This window comes from Styela clava, chromosome 15, assembly GCF_964204865.1.
Source record: "Styela clava chromosome 15, kaStyClav1.hap1.2, whole genome shotgun sequence".
Lineage (NCBI taxonomy): Eukaryota > Metazoa > Chordata > Ascidiacea > Stolidobranchia > Styelidae > Styela > Styela clava.
The window spans coordinates 14,989,276-15,015,886 of record NC_135264.1 but is presented as its reverse complement, the minus strand read 5'-3'; the positions used below and the strand labels follow the sequence as shown (position 1 = coordinate 15,015,886).

At 34.3% G+C, this 26,611-nt stretch overlaps 1 protein-coding gene across 1 annotated transcript in view; it reads left to right on the top strand.

The window, feature by feature from the left end:
- Window positions 1-8,212: 8,212 nt before the first annotated feature.
- Window positions 8,213-26,611, top strand: part of LOC120334399 (uncharacterized) — a 32,106-nt gene continuing 13,707 nt past the window's right edge. The window contains exons 1-6 of the mRNA XM_078120601.1: window positions 8,213-10,185; window positions 10,709-10,826; window positions 11,564-11,659; window positions 23,405-23,544; window positions 24,962-25,157; window positions 25,639-25,738. Coding sequence (XP_077976727.1) covers window positions 8,343-10,185; window positions 10,709-10,826; window positions 11,564-11,659; window positions 23,405-23,544; window positions 24,962-25,157; window positions 25,639-25,738 — 2,493 coding nt within the window. The 5' untranslated portion in view covers window positions 8,213-8,342. The remainder of the gene's footprint in view (window positions 10,186-10,708; window positions 10,827-11,563; window positions 11,660-23,404; window positions 23,545-24,961; window positions 25,158-25,638; window positions 25,739-26,611) is intronic.

Genomic DNA, 26,611 nt, shown 5'->3' with positions numbered 1-26,611 from the left:
ATCGGTAGTGTGACCTACACAATTATGAGCTTATCTAAATGTCTGAGTTTATATTTCTCTACAATAATGTAACTGTAATTGCAATATTGGGTCTGAAAAGAAAAAACGTGAACTTAACAAAGAACTGAGCTTCCATTTTGGCTCGTATGGCTTGCACAAAACTTATTATTTCATGACATAGATTGATTTTAGTTGGTCGGTTACATTTTAAATAATAATAAATTTTCAATTTAACAAGCTGTGATTGGCCGATATCTATTTCAACTCAAATTATTTGAGGAACTTCGATTGGTTAGCATATATGTATCAAATTTGAGTGTTGAGTTATTTTTACAAAGCATAATTCCAAGTATAGCCATAGAACATTCACCCACAGATTGTGCTATTGAAAAAATGTTTTCGGACCAGGTGCCGGAAATTTTGCCCACCTGGTCTGCCGGACCATGTAAGTGTGACGTAAAAATGAGATATTATGAACAATATTTGCAGCGTACAAAAGCAGAAGTGGAACAATTAAGCCTCGTGCCTAAAATTGAAATTAATCGCAATTCAACAACTACCATGGGCTATTTTTTTTAGATAAAAAATCAAAATTTGCTTTTAGTTTGGTTGTGGTAGCATCAGGCGGACCAGATCGGACCGGATTTGGCCCGTGAGTAGTTGTATGTCTATATGTCAGACCTAAGTCGTCTTATTTATCGGTATTTTTTGCCGTACTATTTCTCTGAGATTTCTGGTACGTTGTTTCAACACCATATCGTCTAGACCCCTTTGTTATATTAATAGGGTTCTCGCTCGAACTACAATGACTTATATGTAGATGTTACCTAAGCAAAACATTCTTATTATGATGTTAATGTCAGGTGACTTAGAAAGAAATGTTTTGCTTACATGGCAACGGTGTTTGTGTTACTCTTACACCACAATGAAAAGTCAAATACTGCCTCCCGGTGTTCCACCCAACTTCAGCGGGCCATATTAAATCGTTACGCGGGCCGTAATGGGCCCGCAGGCCGTGGTTTGTGAACCACTGGTCTAGAGGCTGTTTCTAAGAGTTTTAGTTAATCTTTTTCGAGAACAAATGTAGACTTCGTATGGTCTTATACATGATTGTGATTTCTCACGTTGGCACCGTAATAGAACTTTTCTCTTATTCCTTCGTGACTGTTCCTTGAAACAATAACTTGGTCAAACTTTGTGAACGTGGTTATATAGGCGAATATTAATAATGAAACCAAATATGAAATACTTTTCGGTTACTTTATCTCTAAGGAACCAGTATTAGCTACGTGAGCAAACAGAAACTTTGTTTGATTAACGACCATTAGGATAATGGCAGAAACCATTAGTCACGATTTCATTGCTTTTCCTACTGCGAGTCGCACAAAGTTCAAATCTTGATAGAGATTTTTTTCAATAAGATATTTTTTAAAATAACCAAGCAGTGATGCACATGCATTTATCGAACAGAATATGAATTTTATTTCCTCATTGCATCTCAAGGAGCTGCATTTGAATATTTTCTGCGCCATTGAACCCCTGCACTCAGCCTCAAATTTTCTGCGTGTTGCCATTTGTCTAATTATAGTCATTTATAACCATTTATATAACTGTAGGCTCGTTTAACGAGTAGCTAGCTGTTCACTAAATTGTTAGGTTATTATATATATATTGTTAGGTCTAAACGTGTCCCACAATGAATTCTGTTACGCAACGAATTTCATCTACTCCTCGAGCGTAGATTAAAAAATTCGTTCATCGTCAAAACTATCGTTTTGCTATAATTCAGAAGAGCGTCCCGGGCCTGATTATTTCACTTCGCGGGCCGGATCTGGCCCGCGGGCCGTCGGTTGCCTTGATGTAGAGCGTGGCTTTTATTCGCGAGCAATTCATTGTTAAATCGTTGCCGTTTAATTTTGTTTCACCTGACCTTGAACCTATATCGCTTTGCGCAATTGAGGCCTTCAGCAAATATTTATCGACATTTATTCTTTACACCTTGCACTTCTTTTTATGTGTCTGCCTGAAATTGTTCTTTGTTCCATAGCGTGTTTTCATATATATAAAATTAAATAACTTGAATTTTCTTACCATCCAACACCGTTCACAAACATAACGAATAGAAAAAAAGTCAATGTTAAGAATAATACAGAACGGTTATATTGGTGCTACTTTTTACGTACTATTCAAATAAAAAACTACCATCAATATACAGGGAGAATTTTAAAAATTGGCAAAGTTCTGTATATGCGATTGTGTTAGTTACCCACATAGTAAAAATTAAAGTCATAATTCTTATTCAGGTTAAGGTCAAACGGAGATGCAATACCTTGGGGCTCAAATTTATAGCCTTTTTACTGCAATGTCACAATATGTGTTTTCGAATCATTTAACAATTTATGCAATCTTAATATTTGCGCAATATTTGTCCTAATTTATGGCCACTGAGTATGAATACCCGCTGGTTACCCCACAGCACAACTGTTCCTGGGTGTGGCGTTACAATTTTGCACGAAACTTTATTCTCGGTTGCCGTTGCTGAGGATAATAAAAACCAGTCGAGGGTGAAGCCGGCTGGCACGTATACTAATTTATTTCTTCCGCATATTTACACTCAAGTAACTCCAGTTACCAGTAACACCGTAATTACAGCTGTGGATTTGAACAGAGACTTTTTCATTCACACAACTTCAGTCCCAACGCGAGGTCCATGGGCGTAAACTTATACCAGTAAATAGCGAGTTTCATTGAGACGCGTAACTCAACACTGTCAGAGTAACATCTAGAGAAACTTGAAACGTCTCAATAAAAATCACGTTGTCCAGTGTATTCCCCTATGGCCCATACAAGCGGTTATCGACCCTCATTGTCAAATTCCTCTTTTCGCCTTCATTGGAAATTTTAATTCCTCCCTTACAATGCATGAATATTACTTACTTGTCATGTCTTACACCAGCTTTCTAACAGTTTGAGTAGTTTATAATGTGTAACATTAAACAACATATAAATAAGTATTAATTTGAGTGAGTTGGGTTTCGCGAGGATACGTGTACATATACTGCAAGGATGCTGTAGCAGGAATAAACATGACTATTCTTTTCAATTAATTGATTGGATAATTAAGTATTACAGTAATAATATAAACTTAGACGTATTAGTAACACTAAAGCAAAAACAAAGCAATAGTACTCCCCTAGAGCGGTAACGTGGTCCCTAAACGTGGCCCTATATCAGGGGTGGTCTTTGTGCGGCTCTTCTCGCTAACATGAATTAGTATCAAAATTTTAACTGAGAGAAAAAACTTTAATGTAAACTTTTTTAATTTAATAAAGGTTGTAAAGAAGTTTTCGTCAATGATTAAAACAAATTATGTCCTAGTATGAAAATCGCTTTAGCGTTAAATTTTGAATTTAAGTCAATCAAGTCAGCAAATCTTTCGTCACAATTGTCAATGTTTATTGATGCGTCGGCGGTATTGCAGCTTGATTGCGCGGTTAATTAGTCTAAGTTACTTTGCGATATGTCATCAATTAGGAAACGAAAGTACGAAGATAAAAACAGAGTTGTCAAGTCAGAATGGGAAGAAGAATACGCATTTACCAGTCAGAGGAATAAATCGTTGTGTTTAATCTGCCATAAGCTACCAAGTCAAAATAAAGTCAGCAATGTTGAACGGCTCCATGAAACGAATCATGAAAACTTCTTACGAGTCTATCCTCGTAAATCAGCTATAAGGAAACACAAATTAAATGAGGTCAAATTGTGCATATATTTGAGCATAACTGCCTTGTTTATCAATTTATTGTTATTAGACTATTGTGTAAATTTCTTTTCTGTTCGTGATATTTTAATAATAAAAAAACATACAAATTCTGTGGCTCCTCAAAAGTTCTGACTTGCAACATGCGGCTCTTATACTAAAAAACTGTGCCTACCCCTGCTCTATACTTTCCGATCCCCATGGGAAAATAAAAAAAGATTTGTCGAATTACCTTCATCACCTTTGAGAATACCACATAGGTCAGGGGGCTCCAACTCAAAATATATCGCAGGACACTTCTTGAAATTTATCGACGACGCTGGCCGCAAACTAACAAATTAGATACATAATTCGTATACAAAAATTAACAAATTAAATCTTGATATATTTGTTAAAATTACCCATGAATCTTACACCAAGCGAGACATGAAACATATTCGTTTACCTGTGTTGGATATTTGGCATCGTTTTGTAACGTGAGAGACTTGATGTTGGCCTTATTTTGCGTTGGTTTGCTGGTCTTTAGACAGCATACAAACTCTCGTCCATTAGTCGTGTGCGAAAGGCTGATTTATTAACTCTCATTGTTAAAAAATTATTCCACAAGCCTCCAACATACACTCTTTAATAAAGTTTCCCTTAACGAAAGGACGTGACGATTTCGCAATCATCTCACTTATGGAAAAGCTTGCTTTTCATCGAATCTTCACAAATTTTGTTTATGTCTGAGAAAATTTCTCTGTTTCATCAGTGAACATTTTTTTTTGAGAAACCTTTTCGTGACGAATTGTTTCAGTATAAACATGGTATTTTCCCCTGTGTAGAATTTAATTATTACAATAGAATAAAATATATACTTGGTGAAGTGCAATAACGTGGGGAATTTTTGTTTCACTTTTAACAGTTTGTTGTACCGGACTCTTGATGTTAAATAAACAGGATAAAACTCATAGCTGACATCATACTTTTTTAGTTTTTTCTGGAAAAATCTTATCCACGACGCGGACGCAAAAATGCTTTGTGGGCCGCGTGTTGGAGACCCATGACATAGGTGAATTGTGGCATATGCAAATTAACATTTTTGGATTTTTTTGTTCAGATTACAGGTATAACAAAGCCGTTGGTGCATATCTCCATATATTATTTATATATTCATTTATTTCAGGTCGGCAAAATCAGAAGTGGAGAAGGACGATGTTGAAAGAATACGTGAGGATTTTCTTTTATATTATAAGTCTAGGCAGTTTCAACAGTTTTAATGATTTTCCATGTTCAACTCATCAATACAAGCATAGCGGACCATGAATTTTATTTTTGAAAGGTACTATGTTAGATGAAGCCATTATTTTACTGTTATTCGCCAAATTTTGTGATTAGGCTCAGTTGAAAATATTTGACAAAAAAAAATTTTTGGGGTACAAGCGATCGGAATATTTCAAACTGAATAGGCAAGTGGTGTCAGAATTTACTCATAGTCATAGTCAATTTTATTTTTTCCAACCAGCAAAAAAATAACATACAAAATAAACAAAATTTAACACACATTTTTACTGGGGAAGGGAAGCCGCGGGGAACCAAATTTGGTTATCGAGCAGCGACACCCAAGATTCTCTATCTAATTTAATTTGGAAGCTCGGAATTTAAGATCAAATTTTGATATAATGTATACTTTGGTTATAAAACCCAATCGGTCACAAAACGGTAAATTCCAGTAATATATATACTATTTTTTGCTAAACTTTAGTGGTTAAAATAAACTTCAATCACTATTTTTTTTTTGAACTCCAACCAAGTTATAATTCGAAAATCTTCGCTCAAATTCACGCATGTTAGTACAAAATATAGAAACTTTGAAAATATTATACAAGCGATCACACTTCGAACATATTCCTATTCTGCCATCATTCTGAAGATGAAACAGCATAGGAATCGTTAGAAGGAACGACGTTCAGTTAAAAACCACAGTCAAAGAATTTTTCATGCTTTTAATTTTAAACTTTATTAGTTAATATAAATACATGCTTATTGAGATCCTATAATACGAAAAACCGTGAGACGATGTTTTGTAAAAGTAGTTCACATTTTTCGAACGAGGTCTTGAACAAACAGTAACTTAGACGTAGGGAGATACTACATGCCAAATTATATGTGGTCACTTGCCTCTCTTTTATTAGTTTTCTTCTAATATGGGTTGAATTGACGCGACAAAGTCGACTTTGAGCAAACGTGCGTAAATACAAAGTTTAGTATTCCATGGCCGACAGATGTTTCATATAGGAAATTATTAAATGAGGACAATGGCGTGTGAATTGAATTTCAATATATATATGAAATTTCTGCTTTTATGGCATTGAACATTCTCATCGGCAAAATGAGAAAAGTTGACTAAACTGGAGGATTTCAAACATGGATAAAATTGCCTCAAACCGTATGGGAAGTACTACTGCGCAAAATCCCTCCGCGTGAATATTTGATGATTTTCATGCCATATCACGTTTTTGGGTAGATAGTCGTTAGGGTTGGAGTATATATATGTATATAAATTAAAAATTATACATATTTATCTTATGTAGGCTACATATACAGCCCAATATATATATATATATATATATATATATATGCAAAAACAATGTCATTTCCACGTTGACCGTACATTTGAACCCATACATTTGCACCGGTATACCCGCGGGTTCAATCTATATGCGGGTGATAAAATCCCTGGGTTAGGATTAGTCTGGGCTCAAATATCCATAAAAAAACATTTCCATAGGTGCAATAGTATGCAGGTGCAATTACGGACTTTCATACGACTCAACAGAGCGTGACGACTGCTGCCAGACCCACTTTTCGGGGTGACGCTGCGATTTTGCTTCGTACTCGCATGTGGTTGGGCGGTACATTATCCGAGAGATGCTGTACTAAAGTAAGTTTTTTTGTAATATGTCAGTGTTTTAAGGTACACGATAGACCAGTTTGACAAGATATCCGATCCTCTGACGCTACCGCAGAACTGATACGGGTGCACCACTGTCAGGTACCGTACCTGTACTCAAACCCAACCAACAAATAGACCGTGGTACTGTACATGCAACTTGACATAAGTTAGTCAGTATTAAATTTATAATATTGAAAAGACTGTTGAAGCAACATTAACACACAGCAGCTTCACTAAGCACTAAGCAGGTACGAACAGCAACCGCGCGTAGTCTGAAACGGCGCGGTAAGGCAATCGTCCCCTCAAAATATGTTGCTGGCAGCATCGGTCAAAGGTTATGAAAGTTGGTAATTACGGGTTGAAATGTCCGTGGGTTCATTTTATCAATATTTTCTACAGGAATATATTAAAATCATTTTTAAAATTCAGGCTAGGTCTTATTTTCAGGACAAGTCTTATTTTCGAAGAGACACGGGTAACTCAATCTACGTATACAGCCATTCATGTGATGCACATATGCAGCCAAACAGTTCAATATGCATGAGCGAGAAAAGTTTATTAGTTTTAAAAAAAAGATATTTTCCTTCCAAGCACTTCGGAATGTTAGACCCTAAACGCGAACTTCCCCTCGTTCCCGGAAATTTTTATATAATGTAAAAATCAAAAAAATAATAAACGATTTTAAAATTACAAGTAAACTACATACAACTGACGCTACAAAAAGCGCGTATAGCTGCATTTGTACCGCTCAAATGCATGTGCAGACAACGATAAATTTATAATTAATTTTTGTTTTATGCATTTAAAGTCGAGACGTTTGAATGCCGCAAAAAAATAGGTCGCGGGCCGCATTTGACCCGCGGGCCGCAGTTTGCCGACCCCTGCTTTAAATTCTAAAATCTCGGTAGTGATACCCCTGGGGATTTCCCTGAATATTTAAACCACGTCACATCAGCTGGCCAATCAGGAGACTGATCGTGGGAAGGAAGCTATGGGTAGCTATGCGAACTGTCATCCAATACGCGCAGACGAGAACCCGAACCCGATAGGAGAGAGGTCGCTAACGTCAGTCAGTTCTTTATCGTCGGCGCCGATGCTATTTCGGGCGATCGTTCGAGTATTTGGCAAGCTCTATGACGTGATTGTGACGTCGTAGTGACGTAATTTTTTGATGGCGTAGTCAGGTGAGGGTTAGGATTGGCATGTCGAGAATGATGCTGATGCTAAGACCACTAGAAGTGTTTGTGGTACTAAACTATACCAGACCTATGTTTTCAATCAGTTGCCAAGTGATAAATCAAAAGCAAACAATCTCAGTTAGAAAGAATTTAATTATGTATTTGGTTTGTGTGGTGCAAACTAGAATAAATTTTTGTGAAGAGTAGAAATAGTCAAAAAATGTTTTCTTCAAACAGACGTTATGTATAGTTAAGATGGACTCAAACCTCTGAAACTTGTTTTTTCCATTACAAAGAATGGTCTGTACAAGCGTATGATGATGTCTATCAATATTATCATGTTTTTCTAATTTATACAGATAACCAATACTCTGAAATCTGATATTTATTCGTATACAATATATATTAATGATTAATTATGTAAGTGCTGTGATGCTCGCGTTTACGAATTTGTCTACAACGAGCAAAAATGTCAGATTCTCCGATAGTCACTTCTCCAGAAAGTGACCAGGATAGTGACGCTTCGTTGCATCAGTTTAAGTATCAAAACCAATCTAGTACAAATATACATGAAGTAACTCGAAAAAGAAGAAATTTTCAACAGGCAAGAAGGCGTACATTTTCTACAGATACAAACTTAGCAGAAACCTGTCCCAAATTTCAATTTTTTTCGCAAAGCATCTCAAAATTGGACAAATTTGAATGTCCAAAAGATGTAAGAAGCAACACAACAGATTTGAAATCTGAGAATAAGGATTCTGAAAATGATGAACCAGAGGCTTCAGAAGAAAGTGATGCAGAAAGTGAAAGAGATTCCCGAACTAATAGGAAGAAGAAAACAGGATCCTATTTCATCTGGAGACTCTTCGCACATGTAGTAAACTTGTTCACGAACCAAGACAATGAAAATGATGAAAAAATGGAATCTGATGGATTACAAGCTAATGAGATAGAAAATGACCTTACACCCCTCACTGATGAGCCAATTAATGAATCCCCCAAAGTTCAAACAGATAACGATACTAATATTGAGGAAATAAATGTTTCAAATCGTTATTCTTTAAACAGTTTGGAAGCTGAAAAGGGGGTTGAGACACCACCACATTCATCTGAAAATTCTCCAACTGTCAATGGGTTCCTGTATTTTGCAATTCTGTTAACCTTTTGTTTACCATACATGCAAAATGGCATAACTCAGCCAAAAAAGTCTACCAAAGAAAGTAAACGAAAGAAAAAAGATTCCAGTGAGAAAAATGAACGCGAGCGAAACACTGCACCGCTTTCAAGAAATTTAAAGCCACGAATTAATTGGAAGGAATATATAGATCATGAAAAAGAGGTTAACGATATACAAGTGGAAAATGAAGTTTCTGATCAAATCAGAACGCAGAATTCTGTCCATACAGAATGTTGGGTAAATCGACAAAAACGGGATGGATCTGGAATCTCAGGCTGTGATATTGACCCAGCGGCAGCGAGCTCATTTAACCATGAAACATCGACAGAATTTCAATCTCGCTTTTACCAGATGGGCCATCTGGTCAACAGTTGTACAATATTTAATGACAATATTGTTCTCAATAATTTGATAAAATCGGAAGAATTTATTTACGAAAAGGGAAAAGCATATTACAATAAAGATATAAAGAAAGAGAAGGACACAATTCCCAGCAATTTTAATCTGAAGAACGAAGATGACACCGATTCTACAACAGATAACTGGTCTTGGGAACTCATTGAATCTGTATCCAGTCACAGTCATGTTTCTTCACAATCTATTTTCCTCAAAAAGAAAATTGTTGATAATATAGCTTTTCGTTCAGGCATAGGTGAAACAATAAGCAACGCTGAAAACAAAAATCCACAAACAGCAGAAGAAGAATTCGGTTCGGAAAGTGAATGTCAAAATGAGTATGGAAATGAATCTACCCATCAAACAAAAATTATTGAAAACTCAGAACTTCCATCTCTATGTTGTGAGGTCAGTGAAACTACAAGCGATGATAAAGATCCAGAAAAAGAAAGTGGTGTTGCCAAAGGAAGCGAAACTAAAGAAGAGATTGAAACTGAACCTTTCCAACAAAACAAGGCTTTTGAAAATGAGTTGGAACATTGGTGCGACCTCTTAATTTGCCGCAAAGAAAAGCCATATCAAAAATCTGAAGCATTTTTAGAAGATGAATTCCAATTTTACAAAAAGAAAGAAAATTATGAGTCACAAAGCATTTTTGAATGGTCGTTCAAACACGAAGAACTCTCCGAATGTTTGAATACGATTCCCCCAGAGGGCACTGCAACTTTCAACTCAGACGGTATTTGATTTTTCAACTAACTCATCTTAGGAGTTTTCAATCTAAATTAATTGTATTTAATAATGATAGATAGGCTTCATACATCTCATATATCAATTTTCTTGTGACATGTTATAGTTATTTTGAGTTAACCCACATTGCCCAAAAATTTTGTTTTTAAAATGTGTAACAATCATAGAGACTGGCTGAATCAATCAATTCAAATTATCTATCAGCAAAAATTACTTTCATTTTCCAAATTTATTGTTTTTGTCCAAATTGAACCAATCAAGAGTAATAAAAATAAATATTCAAAAACGCTCACCTGTAGGCTGTAGTACACTTGTAACTTGTAACTCATGGGATATTTTTTGCTTCCAACTTTTTATACTAGATTTTTCTCACGGCAGGTTCCCAAGCTATCAACTAAAAATAGAAGAGAGTCTTAATAGAAAATTTGCGAGCGGGCAGTGATAAGCTTTAAAGAAAAGTATTGTATTTCCCATTCAATTACATAAGATAATAGTTAATATTCTATATTCAGATTATTTGTCGCGTCTTCAAACATTTCAAGAACTGAGGATAAACTCTTGCTATCCATGGGAAGAATTTGCTAGAGCTGGATTCTATGTTATTTTCGACAATACATTAGCTTGTTACAGGTTTGTAACAGTTTAGCAGTAGATTGTTTTATCAAATTGTTCAAATTGTTTTATCATATTGTTTTGCAATAAATCGGGTGAGCAATGTTGAACTGAAAATACAGGGAGGTCGCTAGAAAAGCAGAAAATTTAAAGACCATATCAGGCCGCGAGTAAAATGTGTGCAAACTCATTTCTGTTTAGATACCGTATTTTTTTTTTTTTTTTCAAGGTTTGGGTTGAAATCTATCAGGTTTTACTAGGGGCACAATGCTCTGAAGTGCACAGACATCCTGAGCATCTATGAGTTTAATAAAAGATATGCCTTCAAAAAACTTTGAAGTTATTCTTTGTTAGAATATTTGACAAATTTTTAGTTTCTCTAGCGTGCACCCTGTCTTACGGCCTCACAAAAAGAGTAAGTAGCTAGTTATGCACCAGCTGAAGCATACACATAGCTCTTTATTCTAAATGGTTCTCAAACTTTTTGAGCTGCGCCCCCTTTTTAGAATTTGTCAAGTCTCGCGCCCCACGTCAAAAATAACTAGTTAATAACAAGCTACAAATAACAGTTCTTAAGGTGAAAGTATGTTTTATTCAAAAAGCATGTTAAAAATATGTGGATGGAACGTAAATAATGAAGTAAATAAAAATTAATAGGGCGGGCAAGATCAAATCAAACAAATATCAATTCATGACCAGCACTAATGTGTAAAAAAAAATGCTAAAATGATTTTAAATTTATCTATTTTTTTCAGTTGCTCTCTCCAAGTTCGCATCGAAGATGTAGTTTCTCGTCCTCCAACAAACCCAAGATGGCATCATCCAGGATGTGAAAATCTTCAAAATTCAAGGTTGGTAATCTATAACATTTATTTTATTTACGGTAAGTTCAAAGTGACTAAATGTGGAAAGAGCTATGAAAAATAATAAGCGACAACTGACATTCTAAGGTTATCCAATAGTGGTTGAAATTCAAAACTTCCTGCCTATGAATGGTAGAAAGATAAGTCAATTTTCGACATAAAATTCACATAAATTCTTTCAGTACTCCTGTAGTATGTGTACCAGGTTAGGGTTGGGCCATAATTTTATTCTGATTTTTCCTATTTTAGTTCTATTAAAAGTTCGGGGACTTTCTGTGTTAGCCAAGTGAATATACCTTCTGCCCATATGTTTCATTTCCGTTACACAACTTGATGTAAAGTAGGCGAACATAATTAGTTACCTCCATATTGGTACACATACTTCTGAAGACATCCTTTCACTGCAAGGTCTCTCTTAACTAATACTATTTAAAACTGATACATCGAAGATTTGAAATCTCTACTATGTCTAATTTTTACTAATAGAACAATCGTGCTGATTGACGAACATTGAAACTACCAACTAAGTATCAATATTGAATATACACTCCATATTTATTGACTTTACCCCGATTGAATGACAAATAAATATTTTCGTGAATTTTGATAGCTTTGACAAGTGGTCTATATTTAGATTGGGGATATACCATTTATTATTATTATTTGTTCACACTAAGATACACACACACACGAAGATTTTTATGAGATGGCTACATTTCTTGTTTCGTGTAATTATTGTCACCCGTATCGAATATACTATCCTCATTATTTGACTTTACACTGATCGAATTAAAAACACACATAAGTTTTATTATCTCTGGAATGTGTGGTCTATATTTATATTGGGGGATTTACCTGTTTTTGATTGAGTGATATATATACATTTTCACAAGTTCTATTAGGATTGAAATATTTGAAAAATGTCGGTCTATATTTAGATTGAGGAACTTTTTCCTTTTTTGTTTACACAAGATATTGTCCATGATGGCATTGTTTGTTGTAATGAATGTCGACCCTATTATTCAATTTATTTTGTAGTAACAGTAACTGAATAGAATTTCAGATATCATTTCATTTTAGTGAGGCTAGAATGGCCTTTGAAGTGCTAAAATGTACGGGTACTTTAATAAAATTTAGGACAATGTATTATATGTTAGTATGTAATTCGAGAGGCAGAGTATACATTTTATCGAAATTGTCATTGTGATTGTGACACTTTGTGTCTATATTTAGTATAAGTGTCAGTGATAAAATATTATTCATATTTATGTACATGGGTATTTCCCTGTTAATCATTTGGCACTGTAGTCCGCACGTAACAGCAGATCCTGATTCATAAACTTTACTGATTCATCTTCTTATGATTTTTGGTTCATTAAGTTCTAATACTAAACATGTTCTCAATTGAGTTTACTGGGCTGTTTTTTTAAATCTTGGGAACACTTTATTTTGCCACATCTTTGCTGAGTTTCCCAACATATGATTATTTATAGGTAACTGGTGTTACACACTTTGTGTCCATAAGGCTGTACATTACTTTCTTGTTTCATTTCTGACATGATCTGGATTTATTGTGAATTCGGGAGTCAGATGCCAAAGTAAATTTTTACAGCCCTGGTCTGTATGAAATAAGTGTTGTCAAAACTTTGCTTTTTACCAGTTGTGCTTTACAGGCTTCGAATACGTCTGGTTTCCCCACTGGGATTGAAATTCAATTTTATATAAGGATGACAGGTCTGCATTAACTGTATACCTCAATAAATGGTCTTTTTTTTCTACGGAGTACATAGGTATATCCCCTTTGAATCACATCTCCTTTTTCTATTTCTTATTTGGGTGCCAGTGACGTCACCTTGGGCAATTAATTGTTTTGACGTGTTGTAGCTGGTTGTCCCTAGGGCTTCAGAAACTTATATAATATTTGGATGCATTTGAATGATTATATTTGATATAGTAATAGCTAACATAAGCTTGATTTGATTTAATTGTAGAAAATAATAACTTTTCACAGCTCTGGACTGTATAAACATTAAGAATGTTGTCAAAACTTATTTGCTTCTTTCCAGTTGTAATGATATGACGGTATATAGACATAACCATGAAATCCACTGGGAATGTAATTTAATTTTAAAAATTGCATCATTCCTGTTATATAATGATGGCCAGATGGAATGTTCATGACACATCATTCTTTTTTCCGGGTAGACCACACTGGTTATTCCCCTGTCTTTTTTCATGGGATATATGAGCGATGAATAACTGAAGAGCAGTTAATTATTAATGCGTTTTTTGACTGACGTTAGTGCCAACCTGTGACAGCTGTTTCTTTAAATGGAGGTCATTCTCTGTGTCATTTAAAATCTACAGCAGGGGTCACCAACCTTTTCGAAGTCGAGTGCTACCTTCTGGGTACCGATTAAGCCGAGGGCTACCAGATCAATGCACACTTTTAAAAAAGTCAATTTGCTCGATTAACCTTCAATTATTGATGATGACTGGTATTTAGACAAGTATAAACACTGATAAACTTTAGGATTCTACAGGAAATCAAACGATTATCGCAACCTAGCAACTAAATTACTAGCAATGACACTTCCATTTTCAAACTGAGTGTTTTTCAAATTGATTTTCAAAAAATAATATCCTCGGAAATCACAGGTCCACAATGCACCTACTTTTTTACAAACACCCTGCTTAACCCTAAAATTGATTTTCAAAAAATAATATCCTCGGAAATCACAGGTCCACAATGCACCTACTTTTTTACAAACACCCTGCTTAACCCTAAGATGAAATGAACTTAACAGTTGTACTGCCAAATGTTACATTTACAAACATATTTAACTATTTATGAATATCTTGTTTTAAACAATGAGGAAACGAAAATCGAACAAATCTGGTCTAATGCTCTCCACCAGTGTGTTGTACTCTGGCGGCCAACTTGACACTGTAACTAGGGTCTTGCAGATTTTCATCAGTAAGGCGTATTTCGTGCTTAGTTCCTTGTAAAGTTCATGTCCAAAAATGTTGATTCACAAAGATGGCTTGATCCAAACACTGATTTCGTAACATAGGATTGCTGTTTGATTTAAAGGGCGGGATTTTTCTGCCCGTACTGCGCTGACCAATGGATAGTGACAAGATGGAAAATGTCTCTTCGCTTATCGTCGCTATAATCGCCCCGCAAATGAGACATACGCAAGCTGTTTTCACGGTGGCGAAAGGAAATCCCCCTCCCATTCATCGGGAAAATGGTAGGTTTTCTTTCTATTTTTCTTTGAAATCAATAATTGTATTATTGACACTGCCCCACGAATCAACGGACACGAAAAAACGTGGGTTCGTTTAAGGTGACATCTGTGTGATGTCATAATTGGGAGAGTATTTAATGACCCGTCAAATACTGAGGTCAAATGAAAGTTAGGATGATCGTTACCATAATAATTAACATAGTTTTATTCCCAGTTCCCAAGTGAGACATAAGTGTGATTTTATACAAGAATAATATGACAAAATGATATGACTTTTCAGCGACGTTATTAAGCTCATTTTGGAACAGACCTGCGGGCGACTCATGTGGCCTTCGCGGGGCGACTTGGTGCCTGCGGGCAACGGGTTGGGGACCCCTGATCTACAGGGTATTCGTGAAGTCCCCTTCTGATTTCAGTTTCGTTATGAAGTCAGTCGTCAATATATCTTAACCAAGTTTATTTTATTCCAGTAGTTTATTTTATACACCTTTGGAGGCCAACAAGCGATACATGATATTGATAAATTTACTTACACCCTTTGCAATTTGAAATTATTTTAGAATTTTATGAACACCCTGTCTGTATATTATAATCACTAGCATAAAAACTTGCTATCACTCAGATTTGTTTACTGGCTCAAACAATTGATTCTTTTCTGTCGTAATTTGAATTACCAAACATAGTTTTTCATTTTTTTTCTTGGGTGTCAGTAACCTTATGTTGGATAAAATTGAAATGCTATCCTTGGTTGTTTCTGATAATTCAAATTACGGTAGTTTTGTTTGCTATACAATTTTAGGAGTGATTTGGAATATTTTAACGTTAAAATTCGTCATCTTAAGTTGGCTGTCATACTAAAAATAAGCTCGATTTGATTTACCTAATTGTAGAAAATAGGAAAAAGCAATGTTCAACCTTCTGTATTACTAAATTCCCAAACTATCAACTTAGTTTGATAACTAAAGCCTTGTTCTGCATAAACAAATTATATCTGAAGTTCTTCATAAATTTAAAATGTCCTACACGTCATTAACTGCTTGTCCTGTTCTTGTGCATGTTTCTCATACATAATTCTAAAAAACTATTTCTTCATAAATTATTACGGTCCTCCCGAAACATAGAAGTTCCTTACATATCACTACTTGACTACTCTCTTTTGATGGTATAAGGCGGACATTGGTAAATCACGGCTCACGGGCCCAATCCGGCCAGTTGGGTACTTCAATCTGGCCCACCTGATGCGACCACATCAAACTGAAACCAAATTTTGATTAAGCTGAAAAAAATAGCTCAAGGAAGTTGTTGAGATTGTAATTAAATTTAGTTTTAGCACGAAGCATAACGTTTCCTTTTTGCTTTTGTAACACTGTAAATATTGTTCATAAAATGTAACTTTACATCATACTTACATGGCCTGCCAGTCCTGATGGGCAAAATTTTTGGCCCCTGATTCAAAAACCTTGCCCACCTCTGGTATGAGTGGTATTAATCATCCCATAGAAATCCTTTTTTCCCAAACTATATAACTATCAAATACTAGGTCCCTGTCAACTGCTAAATTGCCTGTCTATAATAATCTGATAATAAATGTCCCTATTTCTGAAAATAAACTTATCAGAATCGAGACTCTTCTTATGCCCTTATTTTGGTCTGTGCTGTTTTCACCCTTCCAATATAGTATTAAATATTCCCGCGTTTCTAACTTTGGCCCCCGGCCAATCAACTTTTGGAACCACTACTGTTGAGAATCCTCCATTTTGCTAAACTCTAGATCTGTCATTTACTAGGCTGCCTATCATATTCTAAATGAACTGTTTATTAAATTTACTTTATTTCTGAAAACAATAACAAATCCATGGAGAGTGGGACCCGTTCTGTGGTAATGTTACCGTACCTTCCCAAAACAGTATTCAGTAACAAATGATCCCCTCTTTGGTAATTTCAGCTACAGTATGGAAGCCGTATTGTTTGTTATTCTTTTGTCTTTTCCTATTCTTTTCATTTAATTGGTCTTTCTCTTCTTAGATCTGCTATTTGATTTATTTTCAATAAAAGTTATTTTCAATAAATCAAATTTCAAGTTTTTTTGTTGCCTAGAGACCCCATTTCTTTTCTCTGTATTTATATAAATATGATGACATGCTATTGTGACATCAAAATATCATTCAAAAGTTCGGGAAGTTTTACTAACAGCAGAAAAAGGGGCATTATGTAAAGCTATCTCTTATATAGTATTGTTCTTGCATTGTTCTTTGTCTGATTCGATTACTTCAAATCAAGATTTTGAATGACTCACAAGCACCATCAAGTGGAATTTACTGTATGAGAACTATTGCGCCATATTTTTAACAAAATATATTTGAACTTGTGTATTGCGGATGCAGAACTATACGTGGTATGGTTTGTGAGTTGTGACGTTAATCAAGGAGAATATTCACCACAGCATTTCCACTCTTAAACAATATTTCAAGTGTTTATTTGTTTTGTCTGCACTTTGACGTGTTTGCTAGGTTTAATAAGTATTGACGAGACAACTAGAATGATACGAACTATGTCTCAAATAAAAACAGGTTACTCCCCCGTTATTGGATATTCATGATATATTATGATATTATATTATATTATGATATTCATGATATTTTTCTATCAAATCTGTTTTTGTTAAATTTGAATAAGTGAGTCATCAAGATACTTGAACAATAAAAATGCTATGTAATGACTCAACTCAAAACAGTCGAGTTGAAAAATATCAGTTCGTTTTCTAAAAATTTATTACTTATGTACTCATATTTAGAACTTGTCATTGAATGATAAAATTGTTGAAATATGTATAGAGAAAAGTATGATTTTTAGATACAATAGGATAGGATTTATATATTTATCCCAGGAGAGATGAAAGACATTAACACGGCTTAATCATATGGCAAACCACGGCCTTTCGTACGGTACTACGGTTACCAGTCCATGTCGGGTATGAGATTAGTTAGACAGTTATTTCTTTTCAGATGAATGAACCTGATGATAGATATCTGACATTAAGTCACGGTGTTTTTGTGTATGTTCACAACAACAAGCTCATGTACAGCTTTTATTATATGTGCATGAATTATGAAACTCTTCTTTGTTGTGATTTAATGTTGATAAAGGTAAATTGTCTTTCCAATGCGTCATGACATTTATTAAAAAAAGTTTGGTAACCGAAGTAATACTAACCCAACCTAGAATAGAATTGTAGAATTAATTGGGGGCAAAACCAAGTTAGCCCTAAACCATGTTGTCATGTACTACTTGTTTACCTGATCCTCTTTTTTAATAAATCTTTATCACAGCCATATTAAATAATATTTTTGGTGTGCCTTGTAACTAATTTTGTTTTGTACATTCCTTTCAAAAGGAGATATTTAGGAAGCTAATAAAATTTTATTTTTATTTCCTCAAGTAATCACAAAATTGTGCAATAACTTGCATAATTGCGCAATAAATTGTTTTCAAAGTATTGGATTCTGAAAAAAAGTTTTAGTTTATCATTTCATGGGTGAGACCATGGGTTTCTCCCTGATACATTTTGCCAAATAATTCTAGTTTCTGGTAAATATTATTGCACTTAGCTCGATATTTATTGCTCAATACTGCACTCCATGACCATAATTATAATATGGAATTATTTAAAATAGTAAATTTGAAATCAGCTTATTTGTCAAGAAAAAATTTAAATTGAAATAAAGTAGAAGTAGAATATCAAATTACACTTCAAAAAATGTAAAACTAATGCTTGAGGTAGTTGAGGTATATATTTGCTCTGATTTTGACTTTTTTAACTTGTTGACGAGCAGACGGTAGGTCGTGTGCGTCATTTAATACCTATAGTTCCTCTTTTATTATTGACGTCGGTGGTGAATGTGCGAGATCACACACGACTGTTCTTTGTTTTTTTAACGTGTTGTTTATCACGTTCTACATATTTTAGAATCTGATAAATATTGTGTTGTATGGTCCAATTATTATTTGAATTTTATGCCAAGCTGAGAGCAGCTTAACCTATTATGTGTGATAATGTAAGATAGTATCCTTTTAAATAAAATAACAGGTTTGGATAGTATTTAATGTTAGAAATCAGTGTTCGGGATTTTTTTTGCAAAAAAAAATTAAATGCTCATGAATGAACAGAAATGGTGTCTTATTAAGTATGGTTACAGTAGCAAGAGATAATTCAGTATTACCATTAATTTACTGTTAGAAATCAGTTTTAGGTTTTTTTTGCAAAAACTAAATAAAAGCTTATGAATGAACAAAAATGGTATATTTTGTATTGTTACAGTTAGCAAACGTGGATTTGCATAAAATTGTATATTGTCTGTTTAAAATCAGTGTAAGGTAATCTGCTGCAAAAAACTTGAATGCTTATGTTGCAAGGAAATGGTATGTGTTAAGGGTTGTTACAGTTATCAAAGGTTTATTACAATATTACCATTAATTTGTTGCAAAAACAAAAGTTGATGCTTATGAATGCGCAGAAATGTTATCTTTAGTATTGTTACAGTTAGCAAAAGTGGATTTGCATAAAATTGTATACAAAATAGTAAAACTAGTTCAGAACCTTGTTTACTGCAGTTATATTTGTGCAAATTATATTTAGTCAAGAAATTGATTTTGATTATGAGGATATAAATAAAGTCTATCTGTAGACTGGCATCAAATTGTTATTAAAATTACAACTAAAAATTTTGTTTTTGGGATGTCTGATAACACAAATTAAGTAGTAAGCCAATTCAAAAACAATGTATAAATGGTTTATTCAATATTAGAACAGCAAGGTTTTGGTTGAAGAGGTTTCTTTGTGTCAAACGTAAGGCAAAATTGTGAGTTTCTTGATCAAAATTTAATACAATTAATTGCTTGCGGCCTGTTTAAAGCCTAGTTGAAGTTTGGAAGATGTTCAGTATGACTCATGTCATGTAGTATGTGAACCAAGATGGCAGACACCGGATTGTAGTATGTGTACCATGTTAGGCCATAATTTCAATATGGGAGTCACTTGGCTAGTCCTCAACTTGTAATAGAACTAAAGTAAGGAAAATTGGAAAAATGATGGCCCAATCCTAACCTGGTACACATACTATGTTCCAGTGTCTGCCATCTTGGTTCACATACTACGGTAGCGCCAAAAAAATGTTATATAAAAGAGGATCCTAATCTCTGGAATGAGTGTGATAAGCAGTAGTTATAAGCATCCTTTCTTATCTATCTTCAGCATTTCTAAAAAAATAAAGTATACAATATTCTATCAGTTGTAACGATTTATAATACAAGGAAGCTAACTATTGCAAAGCTATATATCTACATTTTGCAACTGCACAACAACTTATCAAACAAGAAAGTGTCTGATTATGGAGGCTGTCGTCTCACATAAAATAGGTGATTATAACTAATGAATTAATGTCATGTATATTTTTTTCTAAAATTTTTAGCTTTAATTTAACTTATAGATAGTTATTTACACAGGTTTGAAATGTTCAATATATTTTTGTGACATACATATTCTCTTTCCCTAACTAACAATGAAACATGTTTGGTCAGAATTATCTAATGATGAATAGATGATGACTATTCTGCCATTTACTTGCTTCATTGATTTCCCGGGCACTGGGAAATGAAATTATGAATTTCAATACTTGCTGATTGATTAATTAGGTACCGTAATAAAAGATATTTTATTTCAGAATTTCAGTAATATTTTAGAAGCACAGATTAAAAATGTTGCCTCAATTCTCTGCTCAGTGCGCCACCGGGCCACAACCTCACCCATGTTGAAATGAACTGGGTAAAATATACTGAGCCGGAAATCGTTCACTTTCCAGTTTTGGTATTCGTCAGTGGCCTTCTGTCAAACGAAGGTTGCAAACTTAGAGTTCTTGAACCTTAGTGACTGTTGAGTGATACTTTAAAGAAGCATAAAAAACTTTAACATCAATAAAGCCTTGAAGAAGTTTGATAGACATTTCACAATAGGCTTTCTTTTTCCTCAGGGCCTCGGCCCCTTCGGAAATGCAAGAATCCTGGAGGTTATACTCATTCTGTACTGAATTCAACATCAACTTTGGGACAACAAGCAAATAACAGGCACGTATCCTTGGATAACGTAAGCCTACGTTTGTTTAACCATCAATCGCGACCCTCAACAACAATTTGCTGGGGACCCCTGTACAATACAACATACTTGAAGCTGAGGATTTATATTATTGCTCAGAGAAGAATTTTAAATGAATAATATCGTTTGTGGTGTATGTGGCAAATTTTTTTATTTATAAAGTAGTAAAAAGATTTAATTCAAATTTCAATGCTAAAATACTAATCTTCGAACATGGTTCTGTATTTATCCTAGATCCTCAAGAGAAACATAGAATAAGATGAAAACTTTGCAAAATGAGTAAAAACCACCAGAAACCTTGAAAAAAGGTGCAAAAACAGTGTATGTGACAAATTTAAATAATTTTTTCATATTGACGTTGTTTGTATTTTCATGGAACATGGTTTTGTATTAATCCTGGATCTTGAGAGAAAATGTAAATAAGATAGTTTACTTAATTGTAAAATGTTGTGGCAGAGTTACCATTTATAAAAAGACCATAATTTGCTTGAGTCGGCAAAACCACTGGTGTGCAACTTTTATTACTGGAGGGCCAGATACGAATAACTGTGCTCCTGAAGCATGTGCATGAAGATGGCGCACAACCTGAACATAGTATGTGTACCTGGTTAGGGTTATCAGGTTGTGTGCCATCTTGGTGCACATACTTCTGGAGATCCGAAATAACTAGGTGAAACACGATTGCATATTTATTTCTAATATTTGCAGGGACAACAATTTTGTGCCACATTTTTTTAGAGTGGTGGTATTTGGCCTGCGTGCATGCAGGTTGCATACCTCTGAACTAAATGAGATGAAAATGAGTGAGACTTAGCTTAGTTATTGAGACTCACATGACCTGGGGTTATATGAGTGCCAGTTAGTTATTTCATTTAGATGACAAGTTTCAAAGTAGTTATATTTCGGTTGGGATTTTATTTAAAAATCATTGGTAGCCAAACCCAAGAACAAAGATTTTTAAAATTGATTAAAGAAATAAGTGTTCTTAAAAAGCTATCAGGAAATCTAAGTAAATAGACCTTGCATTTTCTATGATGGCAGATCATTTCTAAATATGTCATTTTGCTAGAAAAAGCCATTTTGGTGTGTAGTGTTTGCAATAAATTGTCTTTTCAATTAAAAATTAAAGTCAAAGGAAATATTTAGAAAAAAATATAGATTGTTTTTTAAATTTGGTAAGCCCTAGATAAAACCAACATGCTAGTAGTTTGAAAATTGTTAGAACACTTGTCCAGTACTTATAGAAGTTTATAGAATAAATACTTGAAACAACATCTGATTATGTCGTAACACAAAGAAAATGAGGTGTTGTAATTTCATATTGCTCATGTGCAACTCGAATCATTTACCCTAGTCTAAAAGTACTGATAATATCCCCAAAGTTTGTCGAAGTGGAATTGATATAAATTGGGAACTCAGATTGCACAATGCCCATTTAGTTGGAACTTCCTCGGCTATTGTTATACTATACACTTCTCTCTTTAGGAAATCTAGTTGCTCTATGAAACGATAAGCTTATATTGTTAGTAAGAAAATGATGGCGTTTCGTTAGTCTTGTATTCAGTGAAGTTTAAGTCAGTTTGAATGAAAACCAGTTTTATGTATTTGTTAACTTTACAATACTACATAAATTTTTCAAGAAGTTCAAAGTTTGTCTGGAATTTGGCGAATTTTGTATCAATGCTTTTTCAGGCTTAATTTTTCAAAAAAAATTGTCATACTTCTACTCACATAACTTATTTTAATAACTGACTAACCAATCTTAGACTGATAAACTAATAAAGTCCATGGTCCAAAGTCCATAAATTATCCGTTGTCCTCTTTTCTCTCCTCTAATATACAGGATTCTTTGCCCCAAATTGTTTTTCAGACAGTTTCAATAGAAATAAATGAGCGAGCATGGCGTCTCACATTTATTAAAATTCTCTGTATTATCAAGTTTTCGAGAGTCTTCCAGGCTGCTTTTCTTATTTTTATTTTTAAGTAAAACTTTGATGCCACATCATGAACTGGGAAAGTAAGATCAAGTCTTGATTTCGTTATTTCAACATGTAATATTTTGTTATTTAAGAGAAGAAGCTAATGAATTTTTGGGTCATTGTCATTTGACAAAATTTTTGTTATTGACACAAGTATTGGATTATTATTGTGTGATCATTTTAATTACTGATTTTTGCAGCAGCATACGTACTGAAAGTTTCAGTCTGAAACACAAGTAGGCCTACTAATAGTTAAAAGTAATGTTGGCAACCAATTTTGGTATTTTTAATACTGTGTTTACTTGGAAAAATTGTCTCTGTCTGTATTTTGAATTTCTGCGCTTTTAATTTACAGCTATCACTCTCCCAGTTCAAGTTGTGGTCGTCTTTCTTATGTGAGTTTACAGAACTGTTTTGGTGATATTGAGAGTGATGGTGCTGTATCTGATGATATAAGAGATCCTCCAGGACAACAAAGCATCTATATTCCACCAGGTATGGGAATTTGGGTTAAATTATGACATATTCCGAAAATCCGTACATCTAGAACAAACGGGCTATTCCAAGTGACACTACGGGACAATTCCAGAAATTTTGCATGTTGAACAAAATTGCACAAAAGTTATTTACAAGACTCACTCAGTGAATATAAAATATACAAGCCGGTAGGCGTCCAGGATCTCCGCTGACACCCAGGCCCGCGGCATACAGTATATCGCGAGGATCCAATTCATTTTAGTCTCTGTAGCACTTTAGTGGTCGGCCTAACTTCGTTCAGATTTAAATCTCTTTAATGAATTTGTGCGCTTGGAAGTGAATTCATGAAAATTTCCTCGCAAGAAATAGGCGAGAGGCGAGTAGGTTTTGCACTAGCCGACGATTATTTGTTGCGGGGCAATGACGGCGTATTTCAAAGATTGTAAACGTGATGCAGAATTCATAAAAGATTCCGTAGAAGCACTTGCCGATCACCTTCGTAAAAAAGGGTACGACAGCCAGTACGCTATTTTATCAACACAACAAGTATCAGCGTCTGCAGCTCGTATTGCAGCTTTGATTGAAAGAATGGAAAGCAGTTACAAACGACAGGACAACGATGTCTGCTTACCAGTTTGATTCGGATATAGCAATCCTAATTTATAGACTTAAATAGTTAAAGAAACTGTAGCCAGCGTTTAGGTGAACCACCCACTAACAGAGAGAAGTACATCAAATCTCAAGCAAATAATAATTCCGTATATATCAAGAACACCTGCACCGGCTCACCAGTTCCGTTGAGTTCATTTCAGACGCTGCGCGTTCCGTTGACATACTCACGTGACTGATATACTGTGACTAAATGGGGAAATTATGTTCACTGAAATCCCTAAGGCTTCTCCAGTTTATGAAGTATCGAGACCAAAGACGACTTATTGGAAAGAGTACTTTGCCATGCGGAAGGAAGCGCTCTTGGAATTTTAATTTTCGACTTGGTTGGCGAGAAAACGGCGATAAACTGTGAAAAAAATAGAAATTTCATAACGATCGGAGCGTTTTTCGTTGTTACCATGGAAACGAAACATTTATATGGACTTTCTATAAAACGCACATTACCAGGGTGACAGGATAACCCATGTGAAAAATTTCATCCAGATTGGTCCAGCCATTAAGACGCTACATCTAAACAGACAGACAGACAGACAGACAGATAGACAGATACACAGACAGACAGACAGAACGACTGATAATAAGGGTCTCCTATAGAGCGGAGATCCAATAGTAAAATAAAGCGGGACACTATTAGGCGGCATGTCCACCGTGCATTAACGTTTCATTGTATCGTGTTGTAAATTGCCGCAATGGTACAGCAGAAGCCCATACTATTTTCTGATTCTTCTCAAGGATAAACCAGTCTTACAAAATTAATATTTAGGTGACAGCAGACTTGAACAATATCGTTTATCAACATATGAGCAGTATCCAATTTCTTCTCCAACAACCAGAAAATCTCTGGCAAAAGCAGGATTTTATTTCACCGGATTTTTCGATCGTGTAAAATGCTTCTCCTGCGCACGAACTGTAGAACGATGGAATGATATAGACAGTCCTTCGGATATAAGATGGCATAAGTAAGTTTAACTTGAATTTAGATGTTATTATATAGTTGGCAAGTTGTGCTAAGCCTTAGGAATAAGTTTGCCATTTGCATCATTGATTAATTAATTGATTGATTAATTTGACTTGAATATTTGCTGAACTCTCGAAGGGGGGTCAATATGACCACTAGTTTGCTCAAAATGAGAAATCTTTCTGAGAGAAAAAGGTATCTGAGTGATTAGCTAATTGCAATTATTATATTGTGGATAACTTATTCCTGATTGGTCACTCCTATGGAAATAAACAAGGAAGTTGAAGCTTAGGGGACATCAATGTGTTGCCCCAATAATTATATCTAACTTTTTATTTTTATTTTGGTCATTATATTATTGATTGGTTATTATTAGGGAAATATATAATGAAGTGTATAATATGGGGATTAGGGAACATCCACGTTCTATAAATTGATTGTACGTAAAGTTTCGTTTATTTCTTATTCTTACAAAATTTCAGAAATGATTGTCTGTTTATAAGAGGACATGACAGCGGCAACATCCCAATAAAAAGTTTATTCAATCGGAGCAATGCACAAGCAAGCTCATCCAGACAACAGGTATGTGTCAAAACTGAAAATATACACTGTGTTCGGAAAAAAATTAAAATTGCAAAGATAGCTGCTATGGATATATCATTAATCGAATTAAAAAACTTAATCAAAGTGAAACAAACCTGGTTAAGATAAATCGGGAATATATTATATATATCAAATGGCGACAAATTTTTGTTGCGCATTTACTTATATGTTCTAATAGGTAACCCCCTGGTGAAAAATCCCATTTAAACTATTGTTTGGTTTATAAGGAACAAAGTATATTATTCTGTGGTGGTATTCATTTAGCAATAAAATAGAAAGTGATGTAACATTGCAAAACAGGAATTTTTTCATTGGACTTAGTTTTACAAACATGCTTTTAATTAAAGATGAATTCCATTTACCTACAGTATAAACAACCCTTCTAGCATTACAATATTAGTTAGACATTTTAAAATTATAGAAATATAAAAAAAATAGGGAACGTCAGTTTTCTATCTCAAAAACCTATTTTATGTTTAGTAGTTTTACCGTTTAATTACAGTAGTACCTTATTGAGAAGACGTTTTTTAAAAGGCTGGTTTTCCAGGCAATCAATCTAACTGAAACCAATTTCTCTATTTACATTATTCCATTTTTACTTTCCATCATTCAATTTAATGAAAAGGCTGGTTGCGTTATAGTGTATTTTTAGGGAAATTCCCACAATTAATATATGCTATTGAACCTTTTTTTTTAATTTTCACTTAAATATATAAAGCATGAATATTATTTTCTTAGTGTTAAGAGAATTTTAAACAGTAGGCAGTTAGCATTTTTTTGTTAGAACATCAAAAAAAATTAATAGAAAAAGTTTCAATGTATAAGTGTAAAAGCATTTTGTTTTTCGATTTC